The 25051-nt window shown below is 47.5% G+C and overlaps 1 protein-coding gene across 2 annotated transcripts; it reads left to right on the forward strand.

Moving 5' to 3' along the window:
• Positions 1–618: 618 nt before the first annotated feature.
• Positions 619–24981, forward strand: LOC311126684 (bifunctional apoptosis regulator-like). Of its 2 annotated transcripts, none has more exons than XM_084200677.1 (9): positions 619–823; positions 4558–4890; positions 12840–12938; positions 15030–15129; positions 17287–17456; positions 18334–18478; positions 21625–21807; positions 22044–22240; positions 24420–24981. In XM_084200677.1, the coding sequence occupies exons 2-9, from the start codon at positions 4565–4567 to the stop codon at positions 24610–24612; spliced, it is 1413 nt and encodes a 470-aa protein (XP_084056803.1). In that variant the 5' UTR covers positions 619–823; positions 4558–4564; the 3' UTR covers positions 24613–24981. The 2 variants fall into 2 exon arrangements, with proteins under 2 accessions (XP_084056803.1, XP_084056802.1); XM_084200676.1 differs by lacking the exon at positions 619–823 and adding an exon at positions 1388–1475.
• Positions 24982–25051: the final 70 nt, after the last annotated feature.

The raw sequence follows: 25051 nt of genomic DNA on the forward strand, positions 1-25051 counted from the left end.
TGGAAGAGCATTAGCGCAAAACGCCCGTGTTCCGTTTCCGAATTTTGAACTTTTCAAAATAAAAGCCCCACCACCAATAACAGTAAAGTAAAAGAACATGGAGCGCAACCAATGAGGAGCGAGAACACGGTTTTTTAGCTCACTGATAAGTTCGTCACCGCGCTGCTAGCGTGACCAGAGTGTGAGTTTTGCCGCTTTCAAAATAGTTGGGAACTCGGAAACCATCGACTTCCGATTTCAGTGTGTTCAAAACAACTGGGAACTCGGAAAAAAACGACCTCCGACTGGGAAAATCGATTTGAACGGTCATCCAACTCGAAATTCCAACTCGGGAAGTCGGGCCTCTTTCTAGAGCTCCGATTTTCCGACCTGAAGATCACTGACGTCATGATTTGACCTCGTATTTTTCCGAGTTCCCTGTTGTTTTGAACGTAGCATTTACCTAGCTAGCCTGGGGTATATTCATTACGCGGATTCCACTGCAAAACGTCTCCTCTGTTGCAAAACGTTTTGCAACGGACACAGTTTACTCTAAACGGAAAACATTTTGCAACGAAAATAAATTAATATAGGTACCTCCCCGTTTGGTTCTGTTTGCTCTGTTTGTTTCCTAGAGTAAACGGTTTCCGCGTAATGAATACATCCCTGGCAAGAAAGAAGTGAAATGAGAAGCTAGCTAGCTGTTTACCTATCCGCCTGACTGCTCGGAAAATGTCTACTTGTCTTATTTGCTAGCTAGCATAATCAAAACTAACTTTGGAAAAGCATCTATTCGGCAGTGATGTGATTTTCCAGCTTCGTTGCAACGGCCGTTACACCTGAGGTAGGAAACTAAAGATGACAAATGCTGTTTTATACCTAACAGTAGCTAACGGTAGCTAACGTTAGCAAAATTGGGGGTTTGCCACTGACTAGCTAACTAGTTAGCTTGTTAGCAGCTAGAGACAGTGATTTGGTCAAGAATCAGCTAGCTAACTAAAATAATTATTGTTTTTATTGAATGGCTAGCCATAACCTGTAAGAACCCCTGTTTCCTAGGAACAGGTTTGATATGCGGAGTTGACAATTACGCATTTGTTGCAGTGTTCGTGTTCAGTTATGTGCATTTGAGTTGTTTCCTGGATGCTAACTGTCATTTAGCTGTCAAAAACATCAGTTATTACTAAATGAAGAAAGCTATAAAAATGCGATCCTGCCGTAGTATTAATAACTGTATTAGCTATAAGATACATTATCAGAACTCAAAGCCAGTTATTCTGTAATATTTGGACATTTTCCTCTGTCACAGAGAGTATGCGTCCCAAATGGAAAGCTATTACCTAGTATAGTGAGTGCACTAATTTTGACCAGGGCTATGGAGGAGTACCTATGCTATGGGCTCTGGTCAAAAGTAGTTGTTATGATATTTCTTGTATTTTCTCCTTTTGGATTATGTGTGTATTGCTCAATATTACTGCACTGTTGGCGCTAGAAAGGTAAGCATTTCGCTGTGTCTGCGATAACACATCTGTGTACAGGACCAATAAACTTTGATTTGAGGTAATAGGGTGCTATTTGGGTCTCAAACAGTTCATATTTCTCTCTCTCTGTCTCTCTCTCTGTCTCTCTCTCTGTCTCTCTCTGTCTGTCTCTCTCTCTCTCTCTGTCTCTCTATCTGTCTCTCTCTCTCTTTCTCTCTCTTTCTATTTCTGTCTCTCTTTCTCTTTCTGTGTCTCCCTCTTTCTCGTTCTGTGTCTCCCTCTTTCTGTTTCTCTTTCTGTCTCTGTCTCCCTCTCTGTTTCTCTCCCTCTCTCCAATTCAAAGGGCATTATTGTCATGACAAAGCAAGTGAACTAGATAATAATGATCAGTAAACATTACACTCACAAGTTTCAAAGGAATGGACACACTTCAAATGTCATTATGTACAGTGTTATAACCATGTGCAAATTGTTAAAGTACAAAAGGGGAAATCAATAAACATGGGTTGAATTTACAATGGTGTTTGTTCTTGTGGCAACAGGTCACACGTCTTGCTGCTGTGACGGCACACTGTGGTATTTCACCTAATAGATACGGAAGTTTATCAAAATTGGGTTTGTTTTCAAATTCTTTGTGGATCTCTGTAATCTGAGGGAAATATGTGTCTCTAATATGGTTGTACATTTGGCAGGAGGTTAGGAAGTGCAGCTCAGTTTCCACCTCATTTTGTGGGCAGTGTTTAGGCCGAGGTAGGTATAGTTTTTTTGTGTGCTCTAGGGCAACTGTGTCTAGATGGAATTTGTGGTACCTGGCAACTGGACTTTTTTTGTAACACCATTATTTTTGTCTTACTGAGATTTACTGTCAGGGCCAAAGTCTGACAGAATCTGTGCAGAAGATCTAGGTGCTGCTGTAGGCCCTCCTTGGTTGGGGACAGAAGCACCAGATGATCAGCAAACAGTAGACATTTGACTTCAGATTCTAGTAGGGTGAGGCCGGGTGCTGCAGACTGTTCTAGTGCCCTCGCCAATTGGTATGTGTGTGTGTGTGTGTGCGCGCAGTACCTGTCAAAGGTTTGGACACAACCTTCAAGGGTTTTTCTTTATTTTTACTATTTTCTATATTGTAGAATAATAGTGAAGACATCAAAACTATGAAATAACACAGTTGGAATCATGTAGTAACCAAAAAAGTGTTAAACAAATGAAAATATATTTTAGATTCTTCAAAGTAGCCACCCTTTGCTTTGTTGACCGCTTTGCACACTCTTGGCATTCTCTCAACCGGCTTCGAGGTAGTCACCTGGAGGTAAAAGATACATTTTTCCACATTTTGTTACATTAGTCTTATTCTAAAATTAATTAAATAAAGAAAATTCCTCAGCAATCTACACACAATACCCCATAATGACAAAGCGAAAACAGGTTTTTTGAATTTTTTTGCAAATGTTATATTTGATACTGAAGCTTAAAGGTCAAATCTACTGTTTAGGCTTTCTACTGCCAAGTTTACACCTTCACTATTACAGTGAAATGTTTTGTCCAGGAAGGTTTCTACACTACTTTCCTTCCATCTATAGCGTTTCTTAATATTATGCATTTCCTTTGGCTTTGATGCCTCATGATTTGAGTGTTGCTCTGTTCAAGTAGACTGTGATTTTGCTGTGATCTGATAGGGGTGTCAGTGGGGTGACTGTGAACGCTCTGAGAGACTCTGACCTGAGGTCAGTGATAAAGTAGTCTACAGTACTACTGCCAAGAGATGAGCTATAGGTCTACCTACCATAGGAGTCCCCTCGAAGCCTACCATTGACTATGTACAGACCCAGCCTGTGACAGAACTGCAGGAGTTGTGAACTGTTTTTGTTGGTTGTTTTGCCATAGTTGTGTCTAGTGGGGCATATTTGGGAGGGAATACTGTCACCTCCAGGTAAGTGTTTGTCCCCCTGTGTGCTGAGAGTGTCATGTTCTGGTCCAGTTCTGGCATTTAGGTCGCCATAGACTGGTACATGTCCCTGGGCCTGGAAATGGTTGATCTCCCCCTCTAGGATGGAGAAGCTGTCATCGTTAAAGTATGGAGATTCATTTGGGGGGATATAGGTAGCACACATGAGGACATTCTTCTCTGTTGAGATTAATTTCTAGCCAGATATAAAATGTTCCTGTTTTGACTAATTTAATAGAGTTGGTTAGGTCTGCTCTATCCCAAATTAGCATACCCCCTGAGTCTCTTCCCTGTTTCACACCTGGTAGTTTGGTGGATGGGACTACCAGCTCTCTGTAACCTAGAAGGCAACCAGTGCGTCCATCTCCTCTATACCATGTTTCTTGTAGGATGACAATGTCTGTATTTCCAATTTCTTTGAAGTCTGGGAGGGTGTCTCGCTAGTCTGGGCGGGGTTTCTGTTGCTCCTGTGTGAGGTGCTGCGGTTGAGAGTGACGTCCTTCAGGGTCCTGGTAAAAGTTGGGATTGCTGCCTTGTATAGGTGGACCTGGTCCTAAAGGCTGTTCCCGTCCAGGGTGGAGTGGTGGGCCAGGTAGACATTAGGTTTTGAGGCACAGTCCAGGGTGGAGTGGTGGGCCAGGTAGACATGAGGTTTTGAGGCCCAGTCCCGGGAAATGCTGCATTCACCCTCTGTGTGGTGGCAGGGTGAAAGTCTTTCCGTGGTAGCAGGGTGGAGATAACCACTTGTGCGTTGGGGAAAGTAGAAGAAGCTTTTTCAATCACTCCCTTGAGTGCTGTAGCCACCCTTTCCTGCTGGGCCCTCAGGTCGTCTGTGCCTGTGGAATTATGATGTGGCTGGGGGACCCTAGTCTGTCCTCTGACAACAGCTCCAGGGCCTGCCTAGTGTTTGGGCACCAGAGTTTAGCCACTTTGTGTTTGGGAAAAAGTTCATTCTCTTGAATGTATTTGCCATTTGAGTCAATGAGGAGCACAATTTATGGCTTTTGTGTTTCCTCAGTGGGTGTGTGGGGGTTTTCTCTCTCGCTCTCTTTCTCTCTCGCTCTCATTCTCTCTCGCTCTTTCTCACTTGCTCTCTCTCTCACACACTTCTCTGTCCCCCTCTCACTTATTCTTTGGTTTCCTCTCCTCCAGACCCCAGATGATCCAGCAGATGAAGGAGGGGGGTGCCGCTGCTGCCCCCGTCCCCAACCCTCTCTCTGAAGTCTCCTCCCCCCCGACCCCTTCTGTGACCTCTGACCCCCCTCGCCCTCCGTACCCCCGGCCCTCTGCCAGCCCCTTCATCAGCGAGGACCAGTTTGCGTGCCATTGTTGCTACGACATCCTGGTCAACCCAACAACGCTTAACTGTGGTCACAGCTTCTGCCGCCACTGCCTGGCTCTCTGGTGGGAGTCCAGTAGGAAGACTGAGTGCCCTGAGTGCAGGGAGAAGTGGGAGGGCTTCCCCAAAGTCAACATCCTACTGAGGTAAGGTACTAGGGTACATGAACTTAACTTACTGGTATTACTCTCTAGGGTTGGGAACTACCAGGGACCTCACCATATTATCACCATACTTAGGTGCCGATACGTATTGCGATTGTCACGATATATACAGTGAGGGAAAAAAGTATTTGATCCCCTGCTGATTTTGTAAGTTTGCCCACTGACAAAGAAATGATCAGTCTATAATTTTAATGGTAGGTTTATTTGAACAGTGAGAGACAGAATAACAACAAAGAATTCCAGAAAAACGCATGTCAAAAATGTTATAAATTGATTTGCATTTTAATGAGGGAAATAAGTATTTGACCCCCTCTCAATCAGAAAGATTTCTGGCTGCCAAGTGTCTTTTATACATGTAACGAGCTGAGATTAGGAGCACACTCTTAAAGGGAGAACTCCTAATCTCAGGTTGTTACCTGTATAAAAGACACCTGTCCACAGAAGCAATCAATCAATCAGATTCCAAACTCTCCACCATGGCCAAGACCAAAGAGCTCTCCAAGGATGTCAGGGACAAGATTGTAGACCTACACAAGGCTGGAATGGGCTACAAGACCATCACCAAGCAGAAGAAACACAAAAGAACTGTCAATCTCCCTCGGCCTGGGGCTCCATGCAAGATCTCACCTCGTGGAGTTGCAATGATCACGAGAACGGTGAGGAATCAGCCCAGAACTACACGGGAGGATCTTGTCAATGATCTCAAGGCAGCTGGGACCATAGTCACCAAAAAACTATTGGTAACACACTACGCCATGAAGGACTGAAATCCTGCAGTGCGCCCGCAAGGTCCCCCTGCTCAAGAAAGCACATATACAGGGCCGTCTGAAGTTTGCCAATGAAACATCTGAATGATTCAGAGGAGAACTGGGTGAAAGTGTTGTGGTCAGATGAGACCAAAATCGAGCTCTTTGGCATCAACTCAACTCGCCGTGTTTGGAGGAGGAGGAATGCTGCCTATGACCCCAAGAACACCATCCCCACCGTCAAACATGGAGGTGGAAACATTATGCTTTAGGGGTGTTTTTCTGCTAAGGGAACAGGACAACTTCACCGCATCAAAGGGACGATGGACGGGGCCATGTACCGTCAAATCTTGGGTGAGAACCTCCTTCCCTCAGCCAGGGCATTGAAAATGGGTCGTGGATGGGTATTCCAGCATGACAATGACGATCTGCAAAGAGGAGTGGAACAAAATCCCTCCTGAGATGTGTGCAAACCTGGTGGCCAACTACAAGAAATGTCTGACCTCTATGATTGCCAACAAGGGTTTTGCCACCAAGTACTAAGTCATGTTTTGCAGAGGGGTCAAATACTTATTTCCCTCATTAAAATGCAAATCAATTTATAACATTTTTGACATGCGTTTTTCTGGATTTTTGTTGTTATTCTGTCTCTCACTGCTCAAATAAACCTACCATTAAAATGATAGACTGATCATGTCTTTGTCAGTGGGCAAACGTACAAAATCAGCAGGGGATCAAATACTTTTTTCCCTCACTGTAGATACATACAGTTGAAGTCAGAAGTTTACATACACCTTAGCCAAATACATTTAAACTCAGTTTTTCACAATTCCTGACATTTAATCCTAGTAAAAATTCCCTGTTTTAGGTCAGTTAGGATCAACACTTTATTTTAAGAATGTGAAATGTCAGAATAATAGTAGAGAGAATGATTTATTTCAGCTTTTATTTCTTTCATCACATTCCCAGTGGGTCAGAAGTTTACATACACTCAATTAGTATTTGGTAGCATTGCCTTTAAATTGTTTAACTTGGGTCAAACGTTTCGGGTAGCCTTTCACAAGCTTCCCACAATAAGTTGGGTGAATTTTGGCCCATTCCTCCTGACAGAGCTGGTGTAACTGAGTCAGGTTTGTAGGCCTCCTCGCTTGCACACGCTTTTTCAGTTCTGCCCACACATTTTCTATAGGATTGAGGTCAGGGCTTTGTGATGGCCACTCCAATACCTTGACTTTGTTGTCCTTAAGCCATTTTGCCACAACTTTGGAGGTATGCTTGGGGCCATTGTCCATTTGGAAGACCCATTTGCGACCAAGCTTTAACTTCCTGACTGATGCCTTGAGATGTTGCTTCAATATATCCACATAATTTTCCTTCCTCATGATGCCATCTATTTTGTGAAGTGCACCAGTCCCTCCTGCAGCAAAGCACCCCCACAGCATGATGCTGCCACCCCGTGCTTCACGGTTGGGATGGTGTTCTTCGGCTTGCAAGCATCCCCCTTTTTCCTCCAAACATAACGATGGTCATTATGGCCAAACAGTTCTATTTTTGTTTCATCAGACCAGAGGACATTTCTCCAAAAAGTACGATCTTTGTCCCCATGTGCAGTTGCAAACCATAGTCTGGCTTTTTTATGACGGTTTTGGAGCAGTGGCTTCTTCCTTGCTGAGCGGCCTTTCAGGTTATGTTGATATAGGACTCGTTTTACTGTGGATATAGATACTTTTTTACCTGTTTCCTCCAGCATCTTCACAAGGTCCTTTGCTGTTGTTCTGGGATTGATTTGCACTTTTCGCACCAAAGTACGTTCATCTCTAGGAGACAGAATGCGTCTCCTTCCTGAGCGGTATGACGGCTGCGTGGTCCCATGGTGTTTATACTTGCATACTATTGTTTGTACAGATGAACGTGGTACCTTCAGGCGTTTGGAAATTGCTCCCAAGGATGAACCAGACTTGTGGAGGTCTACAATTTTTTTTCTGAGGTCTTGGCTGATTTCTTTTGATTTTCCCATGATGTCAAGCAAAGAGGCACTGAGTTTGAAGGTATGCCTTGAAAAACATCTATAGGTACACCTCCAATTGACTCAAATGATGTCAATTAGCCTATCAGAAACTGGCCATGACATAATTTTTTGGAATTTTCCAAGCTGTTTAAAGGCACAGTCAACTTAGTGTATGTAAACTTCTGACCCACTGGAATTGTGAAATAATCTGTCTGTAAACAATTGTTGGAAAAATTACTTGTGTCATGCACAAAGTAGATGTCCTAACCGACTTGCCAAAACTATAGTTTGTTAACCCTCTCTGTATGGTGAAATGTATAGGTCGAGCTAAGATATCAGAGAGAAGTGGGAGGGCTTCCCCAAAGTCAACATCCTACTGAGGTAGGCAGGGAATAAAATTAACACCCGCCACCTGCCAATTGCGGGTCAATTTAGGTATTGGCGGTTAAGAATGTCTATTTCACCAACCACGTTGGCGGGTGTCTGCTGGCTGCTGGGTGGGGCGTTACACGTTCCATCATTCATTGGATTCCTTTCTATAATATCAATTCAATTTAAGGGGCTTCATTGGCAATGGGAAACATATGTTTACGTTGCCAAAGCAAGTGAAATAGATAATAAACAAATGTGAAATAAACTATAAAAAAAATGAACAGTAAACATTATATTTAAAAAGTTATAAAAGAATAAAGACATGTCATATTCTGTCTATATACAGTGTTGTAATGATGTGCAAATAGTTAAAGTACAAAATGGAAAATAAGTCAACATAAATATAGGTTGTATTTACAACGGTGTTTGTTCTTCACTGGTTTTCTGGCAACGGCACCATGCAGTGCACCCTGGACTAAAGAGGCAGACCAATAGGAGAAATGTGCTAGACCCTCCGTTAAATAGCAAGTTTCTCAGGTAGGAATATCACTAAAATATGATCAATGGCTCATTCGAGAGAAGATATCCTCCCGAGTTATGACATCGGCCAGTATTGAAATCTGACATGTATGATAGACGTTTACGCAATCTAAAAGTGGTATTCCGATTAACTTTCAGTGTAGCGAGAGCGACTTTATCGTGGCTCTACGTCATACCAGCCGGATTTCTGCCTTCTTGAACGCCGATAACTCAGATACACATGGAAACATGAAATGACCCAGGGAATCGATAGAACATCACTCGGAGATGCATAAAAACAATATAACATTCCAAATGGGTGAACCGTTCCTTTCTAAGGATATGGCTGCTTCCCAAATGGCGCCTTATTCCCTCCATAGTGCACTACTTTTTAGAGCGGTCCCCATAGGACTCTTGAAAGCAGAAGGGGAGTGTACGTGGGCTCATCTTAGCGCTAGTACCCTCTGTATGGTGACTGTAGCCTATAGGTCTAGCTAGGACAACGTGTTTACCTTATCGCTAGTACCCTCTGTATGGGGACTGTAGCCTATAGGTCTAGCTAGGACAACATGTTTACCTTATCGCTAGTACCCTCTGTATGGGGACTGTAGCCTATAGGTCTAGCTAGGACAACGTGTTTACCTTATCGCTAGTACCCTCTGTATGGGGACTGTAGCCTATAGGTCTAGCTAGGACAACATGTTTACCTTATCGCTAGTACCCTCTGTATGGGGACTGTAGCCTATAGGTCTAGCTAGGACAACATGTTTACCTTATCGCTAGTACCCTCTGTATGGTGACTGTAGCCTATAGGTCTAGCTAGGACAACATGTTTACCTTATCGCTATTACCCTCTGTAGGGTGACTGTAGCCTATAGGTCTAGCTAGGACAACATGTTTACCTTATCGCTAGTACCCTCTGTATGGGGACTGTAGCCTAGAGGTCTAGCTAGGACAACATGTTTACCTTATCGCTAGTACCCTCTGTAGGGTGACTGTAGCCTATAGGTCTAGCTAGGACAACATGTTTACCTTATCGCTAGTACCCTCTGTATGGGGACTGTAGCCTATAGGTCTAGCTAGGACAACATGTTTACCTTATCGCTAGTACCCTCTGTAGGGTGACTGTAGCCTATAGGTCTAGCTAGGACAACGTGTTTACCTTATCGCTAGTACCCTCTGTATGGGGACTGTAGCCTATAGGTCTAGCTAGGACAACATGTTTACCTTATCGCTAGTACCCTCTGTATGGGGACTGTAGCCTATAGGTCTAGCTAGGACAACATGTTTACCTTATCGCTAGTACCCTCTGTATGGTGACTGTAGCCTATAGGTCTAGCTAGGACAACGTGTTTACCTTATCGCTAGTACCCTCTGTAGGGTGACTGTAGCCTATAGGTCTAGCTAGGACAACATGTTTACCTTATCGCTAGTACCCTCTGTATGGTGACTGTAGCCTATAGGTCTAGCTAGGACAACATGTTTACCTTAGCGCTAGTACCCTCTGTATGGGGACTGTAGCCTATAGGTCTAGCTAGGACAACATGTTTACCTTATCGCTAGTACCCTCTGTATGGTGACTGTAGCCTATAGGTCTAGCTAGGACAACATGTTTACCTTATCGCTAGTACCCTCTGTATGGTGACTGTAGCCTATAGGTCTAGCTAGGACAACATGTTTACCTTATCGCTAGTACCCTCTGTATGGTGACTGTAGCCTATAGGTCTAGCTAGGACAACATGTTTAGCTTATCGCTAGTACCCTCTGTATGGGGACTGTAGCCTATAGGTCTAGCTAGGACAACATGTTTACCTTATCGCTAGTACCCTCTGTATGGTGACTGTAGCCTATAGGTCTAGCTAGGACAACATGTTTACCTTATCGCTAGTACCCTCTGTATGGTGACTGTAGCCTATAGGTCTAGCTAGGACAACATGTTTAGCTTATCGCTAGTACCCTCTGTATGGGGACTGTAGCCTATAGGTCTAGCTAGGACAACATGTTTACCTTATCGCTAGTACCCTCTGTATGGGGACTGTAGCCTATAGGTCTAGCTAGGACAACATGTTTACCTTATCGCTAGTACCCTCTGTATGGTGACTGTAGCCTATAGGTCTAGCTAGGACAACATGTTTAGCTTATCGCTAGTACCCTCTGTATGGGGACTGTAGCCTATAGGTCTAGCTAGGACAACATGTTTACCTTATCGCTAGTACCCTCTGTATGGGGACTGTAGCCTATAGGTCTAGCTAGGACAACATGTTTACCTTATCGCTAGTACCCTCTGTATGGGGACTGTAGCCTATAGGTCTAGCTAGGACAACATGTTTACCTTATCGCTAGTACCCTCTGTATGGTGACTGTAGCCTATAGGTCTAGCTAGGACAACATGTTTACCTTATCGCTAGTGCCCTCTGTATGGTGACTGTAGCCTATAGGTCTAGCTAGGACAACATGTTTACCTTATCGCTAGTACCCTCTGTATGGTGACTGTAGCCTATAGGTCTAGCTAGGACAACATGTTTACCTTATCGCTAGTACCCTCTGTATGGTGACTGTAGCCTATAGGTCTAGCTAGGACAACATGTTTACCTTATCGCTAGTACCCTCTGTATGGTGACTGTAGCCTATAGGTCTAGCTAGGACAACATGTTTACCTTATCGCTAGTACCCTCTGTATGGTGACTGTAGCCTATAGGTCTAGCTAGGACAACATGTTTACCTTATCGCTAGTACCCTCTGTATGGTGACTGTAGCCTATAGGTCTAGCTAGGACAACATGTTTACCTTATCGCTAGTACCCTCTGTATGGTGACTGTAGCCTATAGGTCTAGCTAGGACAACATGTTTACCTTATCGCTAGTACCCTCTGTATGGTGACTGTAGCCTATAGGTCTAGCTAGGACAACATGTTTAGCTTATCGCTAGTACCCTCTGTATGGGGACTGTAGCCTATAGGTCTAGCTAGGACAACATGTTTACCTTATCGCTAGTACCCTCTGTATGGGGACTGTAGCCTATAGGTCTAGCTAGGACAACATGTTTACCTTATCGCTAGTACCCTCTGTATGGGGACTGTAGCCTATAGGTCTAGCTAGGACAACATGTTTACCTTATCGCTAGTACCCTCTGTATGGTGACTGTAGCCTATAGGTCTAGCTAGGACAACATGTTTACCTTATCGCTAGTGCCCTCTGTATGGTGACTGTAGCCTATAGGTCTAGCTAGGACAACATGTTTACCTTATCGCTAGTACCCTCTGTATGGTGACTGTAGCCTATAGGTCTAGCTAGGACAACATGTTTACCTTATCGCTAGTACCCTCTGTATGGTGACTGTAGCCTATAGGTCTAGCTAGGACAACATGTTTACCTTATCGCTAGTACCCTCTGTATGGTGACTGTAGCCTATAGGTCTAGCTAGGACAACATGTTTACCTTATCGCTAGTACCCTCTGTATGGTGACTGTAGCCTATAGGTCTAGCTAGGACAACATGTTTACCTTATCGCTAGTACCCTCTGTATGGTGACTGTAGCCTATAGGTCTAGCTAGGACAACATGTTTACCTTATCGCTAGTACCCTCTGTATGGGGACTGTAGCCTATAGGTCTAGCTAGGACAACATGTTTACCTTATCGCTAGTGCCCTCTGTATGGTGACTGTAGCCTATAGGTCTAGCTAGGACAACATGTTTACCTTATCGCTAGTACCCTCTGTATGGTGACTGTAGCCTATAGGTCTAGCTAGGACAACATGTTTACCTTATCGCTAGTACCCTCTGTATGGTGACTGTAGCCTATAGGTCTAGCTAGGACAACATGTTTACCTTATCGCTAGTACCCTCTGTATGGTGACTGTAGCCTATAGGTCTAGCTAGGACAACATGTTTACCTTATCGCTAGTACCCTCTGTATGGTGACTGTAGCCTATAGGTCTAGCTAGGACAACATGTTTACCTTATCGCTAGTACCCTCTGTATGGTGACTGTAGCCTATAGGTCTAGCTAGGACAACATGTTTACCTTAGCGCTAGTACCCTCTGTATGGTGACTGTAGCCTATAGGTCTAGCTAGGACAACATGCTAGGTTCGGTACTATGACCTGGATGTACAATACAGATCCTGGATGAAATAGGCTGTAGTCAGTGTGTGACTTCCTTCTCTCCACCATTTCCTTCTCTCTCCATCCTCTACCTCTCTTACTCCTCCCTCTCTCATCCCCTCCTCTCTCTCCTCCTTTCTTTACCCCCTCCATCCTCTCTATTTGACCCCCCCCCCCCCTCTCAGAGATGCAGTAGAGAGGTTGTTCTCAGAGGTGGTGGGGAGGAGGAGAGCAGAGATCCAGGGGAACCCCAAGATCTCACAGAGCCTGCTGGCCTTTCAGAGGTACCATACTAACACACTCCGAGCTAGCTGGCCTTTCAGAGGTACCATACTAACACACTCCGAGCCAGCTGGCCTTTCAGAGGTACCATACTAACACACTCAGAGCCAGCTGGCCTTTCAGAGGTACCATACTAACACACTCAGAGCCAGCTGGCCTTTCAGAGGTACCATACTAACACACTCAGAGCCAGCTGGCCTTTCAGAGGTACCATACTAACACACTCAGAGCCAGCTGGCCTTTCAGAGGTACCATACTAACACACTCAGAGCCAGCTGGCCTTTCAGAGGTACCATACTAACACACTCAGAGCCTGCTGGCCTTTCAGAGGTACCATACTAACACACTCAGAGCCAGCTGGCCTTTCAGAGGTACCATACTAACACACTCAGAGCCAGCTGGCCTTTCAGAGGTACCATACTAACACACTCAGAGCCAGCTGGCCTTTCAGAGGTACCATACTAACACACTCAGAGCCAGCTGGCCTTTCAGAGGTACCATACTAACACACTCAGAGCCAGCTGGCCTTTCAGAGGTACCATACTAACACACTCAGAGCCAGCTGGCCTTTCAGAGGTACCATACAATGTACACTATATATACAAAAGTATGTGGACACCCCTTCAAATTAATGGATTTGGCTATTTCAGCCACACCCGTTGCTGACAGGTGTAAAAAATCGAGCACACCGCCTTGCAATCTCCATAGACAAACATTGGCAGTAGAATGACCTTACTGAAGAGCTCAGTGACTTTCAACGTGGCACCGTCATAGGATTTCACCTTTTCAGCCGCGAAGTGGTAGGCCACACAAGCTCACAGAACGGGACCGCCATGTGCTGAAATACGTAGAGTGTAAAAATCATCTGTCCTCGGTTGCAACACTCACTACCGAGTTCCAAACTGCCTCTGGAAGCAACGTCAGCACAATAACTGTTCGTCAGGAGCTTCATGAAATAGGTTTCCATTGCCGAGCAGCCGCACACAAGCCTAAGATCACCATGCGCAATGCCAAGCGTCGGCTGGAGTGGTGTAAAGCGTGCCGCCATTGGACTCTGGAGCAGTGGAAACGCATTCTGTGGAGTGATGAATCACGCTTCACCATCTGGCAGTCCAATGGACAAATCTGGGTTTGGCGGATGCCAGGAGAACACTACCTTACCCAATGCAAAGTGCCAATAATAAAGTTTGGTGGAGGAGGAATAATGGTCTGGGGCTGTTTTTCATGGTTCTGGCTTGGCCCCTTAGTTCCAGTGAAGGGATATCTAAATGCTACAGCGTACAATGACATTCTAGACGATTCTGTGCTTCCAACTTTGTGGCAACAGTTTGGGGAAGGCCCCTTCCTGTTTCAGCATGACAATGCCCCCGTGCACAAAGCGAGGCCCATACAGAAATGGTTTGTCGAGATCGGTGTGGAAGAACTTGACTGGCCTGCACAGAGCCCTGACCTCAACCCCAAGAACACCTCTGGGATGAATTGGAACGCTGACTTCGAGCCAGGCCTAATCGCCCAACATCGGTGCCCGACCTCACTAATGCTCTTGTGGCTGAATGGAAGCAAGTCCCCGCAGCAATGTTCCAACATCTAGTGGAAAGCCTTCCCAGAAGAGTGGAGGCTGTTATAGCAGCAAAGGGGGGGGACCAACTCCATATTAATGTCCATGATTTTGGAATGAGATGTTGGACGAGCAGGTGTCCACATACTTTTGATCATGCAGTGTAATATATAAGCCGATGTCAAATCAAGGGCATCCATATGGATCAAGTGTCTCAGAGGTAGGAGTGCAGATCTGGGATCACTTTTGGCTTTTAGATCACAATGAATACGATTTACATGGACGGGACCTGATCCTAGATCAGCACTCCTAGTCTGAGATGTATGTTGCTCGTACTTAGGGCCTTGTGTTTATCACAATCATGTGACCATAGCAAGATTTGATCCTGTATTTTAAGCCTCGTCCAGAAGTGAGATTTACTCGTGTGTGTGTCGTCCAGGTATGGTGTCTCACCTCCTCACCTGTCTGTGTCTAACCTGTCTGTAACCTGTCTGTCTGTCTGTAACCTGTCTGTCTGTCTGTAACCTGTCTGTAGGTATGGTGATCAGGCAGCCAGAGGAATCCCCAAGACCAGTCCTGGTAGAGGAGCAGGAGGGTTCTTCTCTGGAGTCCTCACTGCACTCACCTGTGTTGCGGTAAGAGAGAGAGAGAGAGAGGGAGAGAGGGTTTTATTTTAACTAGGAAAAGAGCCTTGAGGTTAGAAGCCTGTTTTTCGAGGGGGACCTGGGGAGAGGTCAACAGGAAGGAGTCGGTGAGGGGGACCTGGGGAGAGGTCAACAGGAAGGAGTCGGTGAGGGGGACCTGGGGAGAGGTCAACAGGAAGGAGTCGGTGAGGGGGACCTGGGGAGAGGTCGACAGGAAGGAGTCGGTGAGGGGGACCTGGGGAGAGGTCGACAGGAAGGAGTCGGTGAGGGGGACCTGGGGAGAGGTCAACAGGAAGGAGTCGGTGAGGGGGACCTGGGGAGAGGTCAACAGGAAGGAGTCGGTGAGGGGGACCTGGGGAGAGGTCAACAGGAAGGAGTCGGTGAGGGGGACCTGGGGAGAGGTCAACAGGAAGGGACCATTACAACTCTCTGTGTGTGTGGGACAGGAATGCTTGGAGTGTGTGTCAGCCTACTTTTCTCTACGTGTGGCAGAAAGGGTCAGCGTGTGTAGTGAGGGTGTGGGGGGGTAGTGGTGGGTTGGTGTGTGTTTAGTGTGTGTGTGTGTTGAAGGGTCACAGTTTGTGTGTGGTTTTGTCTATTTGTTCTGTCCATGTGGCAGTAAGAGGGCAACGTCTGTGTGTATCTTTCCGCGTGGCAGTGTGTCTGTCTGTCTGTGTTTTTATTTGAAAGACATTAGTCTGTCTGAGTGCTTCATGTTAATATGTGCCAAAGTAGTGTGAATGAAGTTCCTGTCTCACCTGTCTGTGTCCCACCTGTCTGTGTCCCACGTGTCTGTGTCCCACGTGTCTGTGTCCCACGTGTCTGTGTCCCACCTGTCTGTGTCCCACCTGTCTGTGTCCCACCTGTCTGTGTCTCACCTGTCTGTGTCCCACGTGTCTGTGTCCCACGTGTCTGTGTCCCACGTGTCTGTGTCCCACGTGTCTGTGTCTCACGTGTCTGTGTCTCACCTGTCTGTGTCCCACGTGTCTGTGTCCCACGTGTCTGTGTCCCACGTGTCTGTGTCCCACCGTATCTCTTCCTATTCTATGCCCGTCTCACCTCTCTCACACCTGTCTGTTACCTGTCTTACCTGGCTCTCTCCCCTACCTGTCCCAGGTGATGTTGCTGGTGTACCACTGGCCCAGTGGAGAGAACACTCATCTCTGCTCCTTCACATATACCGGTCTCTCCTACCTGTCTCTCCTCTCTCCTACCTGTCTCTCCTCTCTCCTACCTGTCTCTCCTCTCTCCTACCTGTCTCTCCTCTCTCCTAGCTGTATCTCCTCTCTCCTACCTGTCTCTCCTACCTGTCTCACCTCTCTCCTACCCGTCTCACCTTTCTCATACTGTCTCTCCTCTCTCCTACCTGTCTCTCCTCTCTCCTACCTGTCTCTCCTCTCTCCTACCTGTCTCTCCTCTCTCCTACCTGTCTCTCCTCTCTCCTAGCTGTATCTCCTCTCTCCTACCTGTCTCTCCTACCTGTCTCACCTCTCTCCTACCCGTCTCACCTTTCTCATACTGTCTCTCCTCTCTCCTACCTGTCTCACCTCTCTCCTACCCGTCTCACCTTTCTCATACTGTCTCTCCTCTCTCCTACCTGTCTCTCCTCTCTCCTACCTGTCTCTCTTCCCTCCTACCTGTCTCTCCTCCCTCCTACCTGTCTCTCCTCTCTCCTACCTGTCTCTCTTCCCTCCTACCTGTCTGTCCTCTCTCCTACCTGTCTGTCCTCTCTCCTACCTGTCTCTCCTCTCTCCTACCTGTCTCTCCTCTCTCCTACCTGTCTCTCCTCTCTCCTACCTGTCTCTCCTCTCTCCTACCTGTCTCTCTTCCCTCCTACCTGTCTGTCCTCTCTCCTACCTGTCTCTCTTCTCTCCTACCTGTCTCTCCTCCCTCCTACCTGTCTCTCCTCTCTCCTACCTGTCTCTCCTCTCTCCTACCTGTCTCTCTTCCCTCCTACCTGTCTCTCCTCCCTCCTACCTGTCTCTCCTCTCTCCTACCTGTCTCTCCTCTCTCCTACCTGTCTCTCCTCTCTCCTACCTGTCTCTCTTCCCTCCTACCCATCTCTCCTACCCGTCTCACCTTTCTCATACTGTCTACCTCTCTTATACCTGTCTCACCTCTCTTCTACCTGTGTGTCTCTCCTACCAGGTGATGTTGCTGGTGTACCACTGGTCCAGTGGAGACGGGGTCCATGACCTCTTGGTCAGTAAACCTGTGTCAAAATGGACACCGGAGGAAGTTCTGTTCTGGTTGGAACACCTGGGACCCTGGACCTCTCTCTACAAAGAACCCTTCCTACAGGAGAACGTCAACGGACGGTGAGGAACGCTTAACAGTTTGTGGTATGGTTATAGTACGGTTCTGTTCTGGTTGGAAGACCTGGGGCCCTGGACCTCTCCCCTCCCTCTGGGGCCCTGGACCTCTCCCCTCCCTCTGGGGCCCTGGACCTCTCCCCTCCCCCTGGGGCCCTGGACCTCTCCCCTCCCTCTGGGGCCCTGGACCTCTCCTCTCCCTCTGGGGCCCTGGACCTCTCCCCTCCCTCTGGGGCCCTGGACCTCTCCCCTCCCTCTGGGGCCCTGGACCTCTCCCCTCCCTCTGGGGCCCTGGACCTCTCCCCTCCCTCTGGGGCCCTGGACCTCTCCCCTCCCTCTGGGGCCCTGGACCTCTCCCCTCCCTCTGGGGCCCTGGACCTCTCCCCTCCCTCTGGGGCCCTGGACCTCTCCCCTCCCTCTGGGGCCCTGGACCTGGACCTGGGGCCCTGGACCTCTCCCCTCCCTCTGGGGCCCTGGACCTCTCCCCTCCCTCTGGGGCCCTGGACCTGGACCTGGACCTCTCCCCTCCCTCTGGGGCCCTGGACCTCTCCCCTCCCTCTGGGGCCCTGGACCTCTCCCCTCCCTCTGGGGCCCTGGACCTCTCCCCTCCCTCTGGGGCCCTGGACCTGGACCTGGACCTCTCCCCTCCCTCTGGGGCCCTGGACCTCTCCCCTCCCTCTGGGGCCATGGACCTCTCCCCTCCCTCTGGGGCCCTGGACCTCTCCCCTCCCTCTCTCTCTTGCGCGCTCTTTCTTTCTTTCATGGTCAGGATATTGTTGATGTTAGTTAGTGATGAGTTGACCTGAGCTCCCTATAACATAGAGAACTATGGTTATGTCATGGTTATTTAATGGTTGTATTATGGTTATGTTCTCTCTCTCAGGTTATTGTTGATGCTAGGTGATGAGGAGCTGACCAGAGCCCCCTATAACATAGACAACCAGGCCCACAGGAGAGCGGTGCTGGCTGAACTGGAGAGGATAAAAGAACTGGGGGTCAAACCACCTCAGAACCTCTGGGAGTACAAGGTAACAGAAACCATAAACACTATGTATTATATGAACTTATAAACTGGGTGGTTTGAGCCCTGAATGCTGATTGGCTGACAGCCGTGGTATACCACGGGTATGACGGATCATTTATTTTTACTGCTTTAATGTTGTTGGTTACCAGTTTATAATAGCAGTAAGGCACCTTGGGGGTTTGTGGTATATGGCCAATATCCCATGGCTAATTAATTTTTTTATTTTTTATTTCACCTTTATTTAACCAGGTAAACCAGTTGAGAACAAGTTCTCATTTACAACTGCGACCTGGCCAAGATAAAGCAAAGCAGTGCGATTAAAAACAACAACACAGAGTTACATATGGGGTAAACAAAACATAAAGTCAAAAATACAACAGAAAATATATATACAGTGTGTGCGAATGTAGTAAGTTATGGAGGTAAGGCAATAAATAGGCCATAGTGCAAAATAATTACAATTAGTATTAACACTGGAATGATAGATGTGCAAGAGATGATGTGCAAATAGAGATACTGGGGTGCAAATTAGCAAAATAAATAAAAATATGGGGATGAGGTAGTTGGATGGGCTAATTTCAGATGGGCTGTGTACAGGTGCAGTGATCGGTAAGGTGCTCTGACAACTGATGCTTCATGTTAGTGAGGGAGATAAGAGTCTCCAGCTTCAGAGATTTTTGCAGTTCGTTCCAGTCATTGGCAGCAGAGAACTGGAAGGAATGGCAGCCAAAGGAGGTGTTTGCTTTGGGGATGACCAGTGAGATATACAGGCTAAGGGCTGTATACTCTCCACGTTGTGTCGTGCGTAACAACAGCCCTTAGCCGTGGTGAATTGGCCATATACCACACCCCCTCGGGCCTTATTGCTTAATTATACCATGGCATTGTTGAATACTCTGGCTGGGCCACTCATGGACATTCAGAGACTTGTCCCGAAGCCACTCCTGCGTTGTCTTGGCTGAGTGCTTAGGGACGTTGTCCTGTTGGAAGGTGAACCTTCGCCCCAGTCTGAGGTCCTGAGCACTTTGGAGCAGGTTTCCATCAAGGATCTCTTTGTACTTTGCTCTGTTCATTTTTCCCTCAATCCTGACTAGTCTCCCAGTCCCCGCCGCTGAAAAACATCCCTACAGCATGATGCTGCCACCACCATGCTTCACCGTAGGGATGGTGCCAGGTTTCCTCCAGACGTTGACGCTTGGCATTCAGGCCAAAGAGTTCAATCTTGGTTTCATCAGACCAGAGAATCTTGTTTCTCATGGTCTGAGAGTCTTTAGGTACCTTTTGGCAAACTCCAAGCGGGCTGTCATGTGCCTTTTACTGAGGAGTGGCTTCCGTCTGGCCACTCTACCATAAAGGCCTGATTGGTGGAGTGCTGCAGAGATGGTTGTCCTTCTGGAAGTGTCTTGGTGGTTCCAAACTTCTTCCATTTAAGAATGATGGAGGCCACTGTGTTCTTGGGGACCTTCAATGCTGCAGACATGTTTTGGCACCCTTCCCCAGATCTGTGCCTCGACACAATCCTGTCTCTGAGCTCTACAGACAATTCCTTCGACCTTATGGCTTGGTTTTTGCTCTGACATGCACTGTCAACTGTGGGACCTTTTTATATAGACAGGTGTGCGCCTTTCCAAATCATGTCCAATCAATTGAATTTATCACAGGTAGACTCCCATCAAGTTGTAGAAACATCTCAAGGATGATCAATGGAAACAGGATGCACCTGAGCTCAATTTCGAGTCTCATAGCAAAGGGTCTGAATACTTATGTAAATAAGGTATTTCGGTTTGTTTTAAAAAAATACATTTGCAAAATATATTACCCTGTTTTTGCTTCCTCATTATGGGGTATTGTGTGTAGATTGATGAGGAAAAAAGTTAATTTAATCAATTTTATAATAAGGCTGTAATGTAACAAAATGTGGAAAAAGTCAAGGGGTCTGAATACTTTCCAAATGCACTGTATCATAGTTCATGCTGTTTTAATGCTAATGTGATGTACTGTAAATCCTATGCCATTATCAATAAGATATACTGTATTTCTGCTAACAGAAACACAGGTTGTATCCCGAATAGCACCCTATTCCCTATATAGTGCACTACTTTTTACTAGTACCACAGCGCTATATAGGGAATAGGGTGCTATTGAAGTGCACATAATAAATACTCTATATGCTCTGGTTGAAGTAAGCCTATGAAGATATATGCTGTGTGTATAATTTTGATGATAAGTCAATTAGGGTTTAATTATGGTTTCAACTATCTACCCCTCTCCTCTCTCCCTCTATCTACCCCTCTCCTCTCTCCCTCTATCTACCTCTCTCCCTCTCCTCTCTCCCTCTATCTACCCCTCTCCTCTCCTCTCTCCCTCTATCTACCCCTCTCCTCTCTCCCTCTCTCTACCCCTCTCCCTCTCTCTACCCCTCTCCTCTCTCCCTCTCTCTACCCCTCTCCCTCTCTCTACCCCTCTCCTCTCTCCCTCTCTCTACCCCTCTCCTCTCTCCCTCTCTCTACCCCTCTCCTCTCTCCCTCTCTCTACCCCTCTCCTCTCTCCCTCTCTCTAACCCTCTCCTCTCTCCCTCTATCCACCCCTCTCCTCTCTCCCTCTATCCACCCCTCTCCTCTCTCCCTCTATCTACCCCTCTCCTCTCTCCCTCTCTCCCCCTCTCCTCTCTACCCCTCTCCTCTCTCCCTCTATCCACCCCTCTCCTCTCTCCCTCTCTACCCCTCTCCTCTCTCCCTCTCTCTACCCCTCTCCTCTCTCCCTCTCTCCCCCTCTCTACCCCTCTCCTCTCTCCCTCTCTCTACCCCTCTCCTCTCTCCCTCTATCTACCCCTCTCCTCTCTCCCTCTCTCTACCCCTCTCCTCTCTCCCTCTCTCTACCCCTCTCCTCTCTCCCTCTCTCCCTCTCTCCCTCTCTCTACCCCTCTCCCTCTATCTACCCCTCTCCTCTCTCCCTCTCTCTAACCCTCTCCTCTCTCCCTCTATCCACCCCTCTCCTCTCTCCCTCTCTCTACCCCTCTCCTCTCTCCCTCTCTCTACCCCTCTCCTCTCTCCCTCTCTCCCCCTCTCCTCTCTCCCTCTCTCTACCCCTCTCCTCTCTCCCTCTCTCTACCCCTCTCCTCTCTCCCACCGGCTCTCCACCCCCCACCAGGCTGTGAATGCAGGTAAATCTCTGTTCCTTCTCTATGCTTTGAAGAGTTCTCCTCGCCTCACCATCCTCTACCTCTACCTCTTCGACTACTCCGAAACCTTCCTCCCCTTCCTACACACCTGCTGCCCCGCCCTCTCACACACCAGCGAGCCAATCGAGGACAGCCTCCCCCTCAACCACCAGGTACCATTGGACGGCTCAACTGTCATGTTGATTGTATTTATTTGGTAAATAAAGGTAGGAGGCTGCTCCAGCCATATACTATAACTAAACGTAGGCTACTGTACATGTTGTTGTCAGTATGGCTGGCCATACAGATGATATTGACCTTGACGATATTGGAGAGAACATAAGGACACATGTTCTTAAGTTCTCTCACCCCCTCCCTCCCCACCCCCCCCCCTCTCTCTACTCTCCAGGTGCACCCCACCTGGCGCCAGTGGACAGAGTTCCTAGTTAAGTACCTCCTCCTCCCGTACCAGCTGATCGCTGAGTTTGCCTGGGATTGGCTGTCGGTTCACTACTGGACGTCACGGTTCATCATCGTCAACGCCATGCTACTGTCTGTCCTGGAGGGCTGTGTCCTGTGGAGGTTCTATAACCGAGCTGAGATCAGGTACCGTGTGTGTTTCTCTCTGTTCCTCTCGCTATCTCTGTCTTTCCCTGTCACACCAACTTGCTCTCTCTTTCAATCTCCCTGTCCCTCTCTCACCCTTTACCTTGAATTATCCACCCCTCTTTCTCTCTCTCCACATCTCATCCCTCACTACCTCTCTCTCTCTCTCTCCACATCTCATCTCTCACTACCTCTCTCTCTCTCTCCACATCTCATCCCTCACTACCTCTCTCTCTCTCTCTCTCTCTCTCTCTCTCTCTCTCTCTCTCTCTATCTCTCTCCACATCCCATCCCTCACTACCTCTCTCTCTCTCCACATCTCATCCCTCACTACCTCTCTCTCTCCACATCTCATCTCTCACTACCTCTCTCTCTCTCCACATCTCATCCCTCACTACCTCTCTCTCTCTCTCCACATCTCATCCCTCACTACCTCTCTCTCTCTCTCTCCACATCTCATCCCTCACTACCTCGCTCTCTCTTTCTCTCCACATCTCATCCCTCACTACCTCGCTCTCTCTTTCTCTCCACATCTCATCCCTCACTACCTCTCTCTCTCTCTCTCCACATCTCATCCCTCACTACCTCTCTCTCTCCACATCTCATCTCTCACTACCTCTCTCTCTCTCCACATCTCATCCCTCACTACCTCTCTCTCTCTCTCCACATCTCATCCCTCACTACCTCTCTCTCTCTCTCTCCACATCTCATCCCTCACTACCTCGCTCTCTCTTTCTCTCCACATCTCATCCCTCACTACCTCGCTCTCTCTTTCTCTCCACATCTCATCCCTCACTACCTCTCTCTCTCTCTCTCCACATCTCATCCCTCACTACCTCTCTCTCTCTCCACATCTCATCCCTCACTACCTCTCTCTCTCCACATCTCATCTCTCACTACCTCTCTCTCTCTCCACATCTCATCCCTCACTACCTCTCTCTCTCTCTCCACATCTCATCCCTCACTACCTCTCTCTCTCTCTCTCCACATCTCATCCCTCACTACCTCGCTCTCTCTTTCTCTCCACATCTCATCCCTCACTACCTCGCTCTCTCTTTCTCTCCACATCTCATCCCTCACTACCTCTCTCTCTCTCTCTCCACATCTCATCCCTCACTACCTCTCTCTCTCTCTCCACATCTCATCCCTCACTACCCCTCTCTCTCTCCACATCTCATCCCTCACTACCTCTCTCTCTCTCTCTCTCTCTCTCTCTCTCTCTCCACATCTCATCCCGCACTACCTCTCTCTCTCTCTCTCTCTCCACATCTCATCCCTCACTACCTCTCTCTCTCTCTCCACATCTCATCCCTCACTACCTCTCTCTCTCTCTCCACATATCATCCCTCACAACCTCTCTCTCTCTCTCTCTCCACATCTCATCCCTCACTACCTCTCTCTCTCTCTCTCTCCACATCTCATCCCTCACTACCTCTCTCTCTCTCTCTCCACATCTCATCCCTCACTACCTCTCTCTCTCTCCACATCTCATCCCTCACTACCTCTCTCTCCACATCTCATCCCTCACTACCTCTCTCTCTCTCTCTCTCTCTCCACATCTCATCCCTCACTACCTCTCTCTCTCCACATCTCATCCCTCACTACCTCTCTCTCTCTCTCTACATCTCATCCCTCACTACCTCTCTCTCTCTCTCTCTCTCTCTCTCCACATCTCATCCCTCACTACCTCTCTCTCTCTCTCTCTCTCTCCACATCTCATCCCTCACTACCTCTCTCTCTCTCTCCATATCTCATCCCTCACTACCTCTCTCTCTCTCTCTCTCTCTCCACATCTCATCCCTCACTACCTCTCTCTCTATCTCCACATCTCATCCCTCACTACCTCTCTCTCTCTCTCTCCACATCTCATCCCTCACTACCTCTCTCTCTCTCTCCATATCTCATCCCTCACTACCTCTCTCTCTCTCTCCACATCTCATCCCTCACTACCTCTCTCTCTCTCTCTCTCCACATCTCATCCCTCACTACCTCTCTCTCTCTCTCCACATCTCATCCCTCACTACCTCTCTCTCTCTCTCCACATCTCATCCCTCACTACCTCTCTCTCTCTCTCCACATCTCATCTCTCACTACCTCTCTCTCTCTCTCTCTCTCTCTCTCCACATCTCATCCCATTGTTGTTTTAATTGTTTGACACAAAGTCTTCTCTCCCCTCCAGGAGTCTCCATAAGAAGATGTGGGGTCACTTCTGGAGGATGTCTTCCCAGGGTTTTGCCTTTGCCCTGTTCTGGCCGGTGATCCCCCAGTTTGTGTGTAACTGTCTGTTCTACTGGGCTCTCTACTTCAACCCCATCATCAACATTGACCTGGTGGTGCAGCAGCTAATGCATCCTGACACACAAGGGCCCTGATCAGACCGAGGGGATGCTGTTCCCTTCGTGGCGCACTACTTTTGAACAGTGCCCCCCTATATGGGTAGAGCCATGAGTGAGGAGGTACTGTTAAAACACAGGACGTGTCTTAAACAGCACCCTATTCCCTATATAGTGCCCTACCTACAGGGCTCTGGTCAGAAAGTAGTGCACTATGTAGTGAATATTTGGTGCTATTTAGTGCACTACTTTTGACCAGGGTCCGTAGGGAGCGCCGTAGGGCTTCTGGTCCAAAGTGGTGCACTATACAGGGAGTGGGTTGCCATTGGCGACGCAGACCAAGTTCTATATAATATTGGATGGTTTCTCCTAATGTCTTAATTACATGATAGATATATATATATATATATATATCTATATCTATCTATATCTATCTATCTATCTATCTATCTATCTATCTATCTATCTATCTATCTAT

The sequence above is a fragment of the Coregonus lavaretus genome, assembly GCF_964263955.1.
Source record: "Coregonus lavaretus genome assembly, contig: HAP1_SCAFFOLD_514, whole genome shotgun sequence".
NCBI lineage: Eukaryota > Metazoa > Chordata > Actinopteri > Salmoniformes > Salmonidae > Coregonus > Coregonus lavaretus.